This window comes from Crocuta crocuta, unplaced genomic scaffold (genome assembly GCF_008692635.1).
Source record: "Crocuta crocuta isolate KB4526 unplaced genomic scaffold, BGI_CrCroc_1.0 scaffold1944, whole genome shotgun sequence".
In the NCBI taxonomy this organism is placed as follows: Eukaryota; Metazoa; Chordata; class Mammalia; order Carnivora; family Hyaenidae; genus Crocuta; species Crocuta crocuta.
The window spans coordinates 196,210-203,842 of record NW_027528394.1 but is presented as its reverse complement, the minus strand read 5'-3'; the positions used below and the strand labels follow the sequence as shown (position 1 = coordinate 203,842).

At 40.6% G+C, this 7,633-nt stretch overlaps 1 protein-coding gene across 1 annotated transcript in view; it reads right to left on the bottom strand.

The window, feature by feature from the left end:
* The window catches only part of AR (androgen receptor), a 182,252-nt gene that overhangs the window by 10,616 nt on the left and 164,003 nt on the right, over positions 1-7,633 (bottom strand). The window contains 1 exon segment of the mRNA XM_077754245.1: positions 2,685-2,972. Coding sequence (XP_077610371.1) covers positions 2,685-2,972 — 288 coding nt within the window.

Here is a 7,633-nt window from a genome sequence, read left to right as displayed (position 1 = left end):
TTCTTTTTTTTCCTTTTATTTTTATTTTTATTATTTAAAATACTCCTTTGATGTAACATACCTTATTTCTTTTTTTATTTTTTACAAATAGTTTATTGTCAAGTTGGTTTCCATATAACACCCAGTGCTCATCCCCACAAGTGCCCTCCTCCATGCCCTTCTCCCCTCACCCCCACATCCATCAGTCCTCAGAGGCAAACCATGAGAGACTCTTGAATGCTGACAACAATTCTTATAAATGTGGTAATTAGATTATTTTGAAACTGCTATTTTAAATGACTCAGGGTCAGAGATCATTTCCTTGTATGAGCTATGGTGAACTGATACTGACTTGCAGACTTGTTAATGTTAAGGAGAGGGCTTCAGATTCTGGGGGTTGGACTGAGTAAAGCCAATGACTCCAAGTCATACAAATTCTGTCATAATTATTTGCACTAGGTTATTGTTAACACCACCCAATTACGAATCAGGGAATGTGAGCCTAAATTCTGGCTCCAATTTGTTAAGTAACCAAATGGAATAAAGTTAGTTAACCTCTCTATGCCTTGTCATTTAAAATGGAAATAGTAGCTCATATGCTTAACAGGACTGCTCTGATGATTAAGTGGAATCACATCTATGAGCAGCTTCTCTCTCCTATGAAATAGAATAATTTTGGTGGTTGGCAACAGCTAGGAAAGACTAAACTGATTTTTGTTACACACATGGTATCAAGACATTCAGCTGAATGAGTAATAAGAATTAAAGAAAGTTTCTTATGCTGAGCAAAATAAGTCAGGCAGAGAAAGACAGATACCATATGTGTTCACTTATAAGTGGATCAGGAGAAGCCTAACAGAGGACCATGGGGGAGGAGAAGGGAAAAAATAGTTGGGGAGAGAGAGGGAGGCAAACCATGAGAGACTCTTGAATGCAGAAAACAAACTGAGGGCTGATGGAGGTGGTGGAGAGGGGAAGGGGGGTGATGGGCATGGGGAGGACACTTGTGGGGATGAGCACTGGGTGTTATATGGAAACCAACTTGGCAATAAACTATAAAAGAAAAAAAGAAAAAAAACTATTGAAATATCAAAAAAAAGAAACTTTCTCTTTTATTCCTTTTTGTATTTTTTGCTCCCTTTGTCAACTCTCTGTTTTGGCACACACAGTGCATACACAACCGGAGTCCCTGGGTCTTCCTCCCAGTGATCTTATTGGCTAGTCGGCCTCAGCTCTTCAAGCAGGTAAGGTGTATGACTGGGTCTTGTGAGTTAAAAAGACAAAATAGAGGCTTGATAGCCAACATGCAGTATCTTCAAAGGCAGCATCCAGGTGGGCTTGGATGAGGCTTTAGCCCCTCCCTGTAAATCCCAGAGCTTCAGAACTACAGGGGCACTACACAGACTATGGGTAAAGTGGGATGAAGAGATTTGAAATCAGGAGGGGCCTTGGGCTCAAGTTCTGCCCCTGCTACTTTCTGACTGTGTACCTGTAGGCCAAGCATGCCAGTTCTTAAAGCTTTAGTGTTTTTATCTATAAAATAGGAAAAAGAATCCCTACTTTATAGCATTGTTATGAAGGTCAAATCAGGTAATACAAATGAAACTGATCTATTCACCATAAATTTCCATCTGAATGTCAGTTGTTCTTAGAAAGCAGGTTAATCTTTGACTCCATAGCAAGTTAAGGTTGTCCATGTTTCAAAAGAATCTTTGAGTTATAGAATTTTGGGATAAAGAATCATTAAAGAGTTTATGCTTCATTTGTTTCCAAACTGTGTTCCTGAGGTTTCTCTCAATAGTGAGGGAGAGGCACTGGCTTTAAATCAAGTAGCTCTACTTGGACCTATATACAGTGTTTTTAAGAAATAAAGAGTTTGGCTGCTAAAGGAGAGTTGTGAATGCTTGGATAAACAAACTCTGAGGTTTCTTCATATATTCTAATAATATTCTAATATTCTAATAATCAGACCTGTTCGAATTTCAGATGGCCGAGGTAGAAAGTGAGTTCCCCATCACTGGAGGTAACCAAGCAGAAGGTAGACAGATACTTTGTATTTCTTTCACTATCACCTAATATTTCCTCCCACTAGAATTCCTAAGGCAGTTTAAAGACCACTAAGAGTTTCTTGAGGCAAAATTTGAAAACCATCAATTTAGTCCAAACTACTCCTCACACAATATAGATGAAGAAACTGAGACCCAGAAAGGGAAGGGGTTACACAATGAGTTACCAGCACAGCTAAAATTAGAACCTAGGCGTTCTAACTCTCAATCCTTTCTTTCTACTATATCATATTAGAAGAGTAACTAAAGATAATATTGAAGACAAAGTATCAGTCAGGCTCAAAACTATCTTTGCAGGTGAGCCTATATGTGCACATGTAGAAGAGTATCTTAAGGCATAAAAAGGTATGTCCACGTGATCTGTGATTATGGGGAAATTTGCTGACCATGTATGTGGGTTGAACATGCAAACGTGATTGCTGTATGCTGATGTGAGGAATATGGGATACTCCATAATGCTGCTCTTCTCCTTGATTTATTAATTTTCCTTATTTTTAAAATGGAAATTATACCAATCTCTCCCCTCCATAGGATTATAGTGAGGACTGGATGAGTTAATTGGTAGGGAAGTTAACTGGTAAGGGCAATTCACTAAATATAATCTCCCTTATCCCAAGCCCCCACTTTCCATTTCCTTACCAGGCAGGGCCTTGGCCCACTTGACCACATGTACAAGTTGTCTTTCGCCCAATTCATTAAGGCTAGAGAGCAAGGCTGCAAAGGAGTCAGGCTGGTTGTTGTCATGTCCAGCACATACCACGCCTGGCTCAATGGCTTCCAGAACATTCAGAAAGATGGGCTGACACTCATAGCCTTCAATGTGTGACACCGTCAGCTTCTGGGTTGGCTCCTCAGTGGGGCTGGTGGCATTGGAAGTCTCCCCTTCCTCCTGTAGTTTCAGATTACCAAGTTTCTTCAGCTTCCGGGCTATTGGGAAGGAAAGGAAACTTGGATTTATTATCAATGGCCAAACACACAACTCAGCTACCCTGTTAGAAAAGTTGACTAAGCTAAGAAAATAAAGATGTTCATTCTCTCTGGTCACAGAATCTAAAGTCCATAAGGACAAGTGCTCAGTTTAAACACTGGTTGAATGAATGAATTATTCATCATTCCAAATTCCTACTAAACCCAAACTTTCTATATAATGGAATACTACATGGCAATGAGAAAGAATGAAATTTGGCCATGTGTAGCAACATGGATGGACCTTGAGGGTGTTATGCTGAGCGAAATAAGGCAGGCAGAGAAGGACAAATATCATATGTTTGCATGTATAGGAGGATTAGGAGGAACTTAACTGAGGACCATGGGGGAGAAGAAGGGGGGAAATGGTGGGGGAGAGGGAGAGAGGCAAACCATGAGAGACTCTTGAATGCTGATAAAAACTGAGGACTGATGGATGTGGGGGAGGGGGGGATGGGCATGGAGGAGGGCACTTGGGATGAGCACTGGGTGTTATATGGAAACCAACTTGACAATAAACTATTTTTTAAAACATAAAATAAACCCAAACTTTCATATCTTGCTTTCTCCTCAGTCCCACTCTGGGTTAATAAATGGGAATTTTCTCATGTTACAGCATTTCCTATTGAACACTATAACAGCTTCAGATATTGTCAAACATTACACCCATAGTTGAACATACACTGTTACATACATATTGATTTCCCTTTTTAGCAAAGGGAAGATTAGGAAGCTAAAGGGCTGAAATCCCCAATATTATCCAAAAACTAACAGAATGTCCCTAACTCTATATTCTGTAAAATTGGAACCATACTAAGAGGCAGACATCAGAAAGGATGATAGAAATAGCAGTATTTAAAACATAATAATCTCAAACTCAAACCTGAAGAGCCAACCTCCCCCTGTGCCTGCATACGCACAATTTATATAGAGGTCTTTGGGCATCCTGATGTTTATTTTGTGTTACTTTCCCTAGCATTTATATTGGCAGAAATGTAAATATTTGAAAAGGTCATATCTTTGAGGCCTAGGATAGGCAGTTGTACTGGGGAGAACCATAAACCACTTTATGTTTAATCCATTTAAAATAACAATAATAAGTAAAAAAAATAAAACAGAGAAGTTGATTGCTCAATTTAAATGGATAAATAGAACAAAACCTGTTTCTGTTGATATATTGTTGATATGTTTCTGGATCATATAGAATGATCTGGACTGACTTCTGGATCTGACTTTCAGTGCTAATTAGAAAAATAAGTCTTGCAAAGTCCAATAATAGCGCAACTCAGTAAGTCAAAGCAAGAATGAATCAAATGTTTGGATCAACAAGTAGAATATAGGAGAAGAAAGTGGTGGGGTTGGTGGTGTAAGAGAAACACAGAGAACTTAGTGTAAAATAACCGGCAAGAGTGCAAGATGACACTGTCCAGCAATCATTTATGCAGGGCTTGCACAGTCAGTATTAAGAATATATGCACACACACTGTCAACTCTCATCCCCCACCTCTACCAAGGGCACAGGATGGAAGGTATGGGTCCATCTTCTCTCAGATCTAGAGGCCTGGTCCCCAAAATATCTTATGTGGTGAACCAATTGATGACATGGGTTCTTGTAGGCATTTGCACAGTTTAGCAGTGCCTCCTTGATCTGTTCCCTTGGTACAGTTAGTTTCTAAAGGTAGAAACTCTCATCACTAGCAGTTTCTGGCTTTGAGCTCAGGAGCTGCCAGACCATGTCTGCCCCATTCCATACTGAAAGAGGACAGAGATGTAATTAGCCCTATGCCTGAGGTAACTATGAAAAATAAAGGTAGCTATTTTTTCAGGGTCTTCTATGTGTCTCACTTCATGAACACATTACATCATTTAATTCCACATGATCTTAGGAAGTTAGGAGTATTTTCTACCCCTGTTTTATAAGTGAGTAAACTTAGGAAGCACAGCCATCAAGAAAGAGAACCCAATAACTTGAACCTGGCTCGCTGACTACACAGATTATGCTCTTTCTACTGTATCATGCTGCTCCTCAAGGTCTCTGATGCCTGAACCCTACTTCTAGACAAACAGCAGAGTCGAGGAGGGGAGCTGGGCTTATATTCGTTCTGACTTCCATCCTCACCCTTGACTCCAAACGTCAGTAATGAGTATCAAATCCAGAAGGGAAGAGGTAGGAAACTATGAAAACATTCCAGCCATGTGCCCAAAGTAGAAACAGGTTTTGGGGCAGTATAATAGCCTAAAAATTCACAGCATGACAAAGTAGGAAAGGCCAACAGAAATCATCTCATCCAGGAGTCACAGATTCAAAATACCTTCAGGGTCTACATAGGCAATGTAGTGGTGTGTGCTTGTCTGTGTGTGTATATGTGTGTGGGTGTGTGTATATAGGAGAATGGTAGGAACTTTAGTGAACTGGAATAGATAACTACTGGCTTTCCTGCCCCTGCCATGCACATGCATGAATATGCATGCACACACACATACACACAAACTTAGAAGGCATTTGTGTAACATTGAAAAATCTTCCTGGAACTCCTCTGTATTCCAAAGTTAAATTCAGGACTTAGCTACCATTCTGGGACTTCTGACATTAATTCAAATTTTCAAGTCAAAGATGTAGAGGCTGAATCCAGAAAGAATGATCATACTGGCAGAGCTAAGACTAAAACCAGGGCTTTTATTCCTGATCCAGAGTCCTCTGTGCCACATCTGCTCTCTTTTTGACTAACTTGTTTCTACTTTGTCACAGTACTTGCCTCTCTGAATTTCTTATAGATATGTATTGTCCAACACAGTAGCTAACCACATGTGGCTACATACATTTAAATTAATTAAAAGTAAATGAAATAAAAAATATAACTCCTTAGTCTCACTAGCTACATTTCAAGTGCTCAACAATACAGACATAGAATATTTTCATCATCCCAGATAGTTATATGGAATAATGCTGTGAATCTAGACTGTTCTCTGGGGCAGCTGTCTCATTTGTAAAGCCCTACTCATGCTATTGAGAAAGAAGAAAAGAATGTAAATAAATTTTATCCTGATGAGTCCATGAGCTTTTCTAAAAGGTACAGGGACAAAGCAATTGGTGCTAGTGCAATCAGTGAAGTATGCTCTATCACCTCGACTCTCCCACCAATGAATCAGATCTCAGTGGGGTGATGACTCGTGCACCTAAGTAAACACATTACAAGCAAGATCAATATGTGCAGAGATTGTGGGGAGAATCCATCAACATGAAATAATTCCCCTCCTCTACATAGTGCTAATGAGAACTTGGCTGGTATTTTCACATCCTCCTCCTCTAGACCTATATGGCATCTGCTTGAGGAAAAGAAGCTGCATTTCCACTTGCCTCTAAGATCTGGGTAATGTGCTGTTCCTGCAGCCACACTGGCCCAAGCTGCACCAGGTGTTCTGGCCTCTCTGCCTGAAGAGGGTGACTGTACTGAACGTAATTGAAATCAGATTCCATTCATTCTGCCAGGGGATCCTCTGTTCCCTTTCTGCAGCGGAGACCAGCATGTTGCTAGACAACTTGGAATGCTGGACAATGAGGCTTGCTAGTCTCAGCTGTTACCCAATGCCCAAGGCCTTGTTTTCTTCCATGAAGGTCACCCGCACACCCCTCCTCCCTCCTGCACCTGAGCCCCAGAGTCAGATCTAACTCTTTCCTGTGAGGTATAGGTCTTCCAACTCCTATTATGGCAGAGACCCATGAGTTTACGTAAATTGAGTGGTAAATCCAGGAGAAAAGGGATAGTAAAGGTGGATAGTCTTAATGGAGTTTGTTGTTTTGCATCTCTTCCCTGTCTTTCAGTCTCAGGTCAGATCTGTGACAACAAAGGGCCACTGGAAAGTTACTTTCCTCTCCCCAACCTGCTCTGTAGGGGATTGGAGCACCTGATATGATGTCTGGATTATGCTGCCTGGATCCTATGGAGAACTCACTTTTCAGCCTGGTGATATTAGACTCTTATGAGGGCTGACTCTAATAGCACCAGAAAAAGATTTTTTGATTCCATTTCTACAGTGCATCCCCAAGGGGAGGTAGATGTGATTAATGTGTAGCTTCCATAGCCACTGTGATCATTAGGTACTGTTCCAGCCTCATTCTTTGCCACCTCAAGACAAAGGCTTTCTTATCCATGAGCAGGGACAAGACAAGGTGAGGTTAAGTTCTCAATGTTTTAGAAAACTGGAATCACTCTCCCTAAAGTCAAGGATATTTCTCTTCTTCATACCTCACCATAAAATTTGGAGCATAAAAAATCACTTTCTGTGGTAGGCAGACTTCTGGGATGGCACCTAACAGTCCCAATACCTGGTTGCATACACATCTTCTTCCAGTTATTTAGTCAAACCCTAATCTACTTGTGTTTGTGAAAGGATTGGGTAGATGTAATTACGCTCAAAATTGAACTGAATTTGAAGGTTGGTTACCCTTGATGGGCTTGACCTAATCATATGAGCCCTTAAAAGAGACTGGGTTCTTTCTGGAAAGACATTCATATAGTCAGGGGGATTTTACATAAGGAAGAGTCTCTGTTGCTGGCTCTGAAGGTGGAAGGATCAACATGGCAAGGAAGAAGAACAGATTCTAGGTGCTCAGAGCAGGC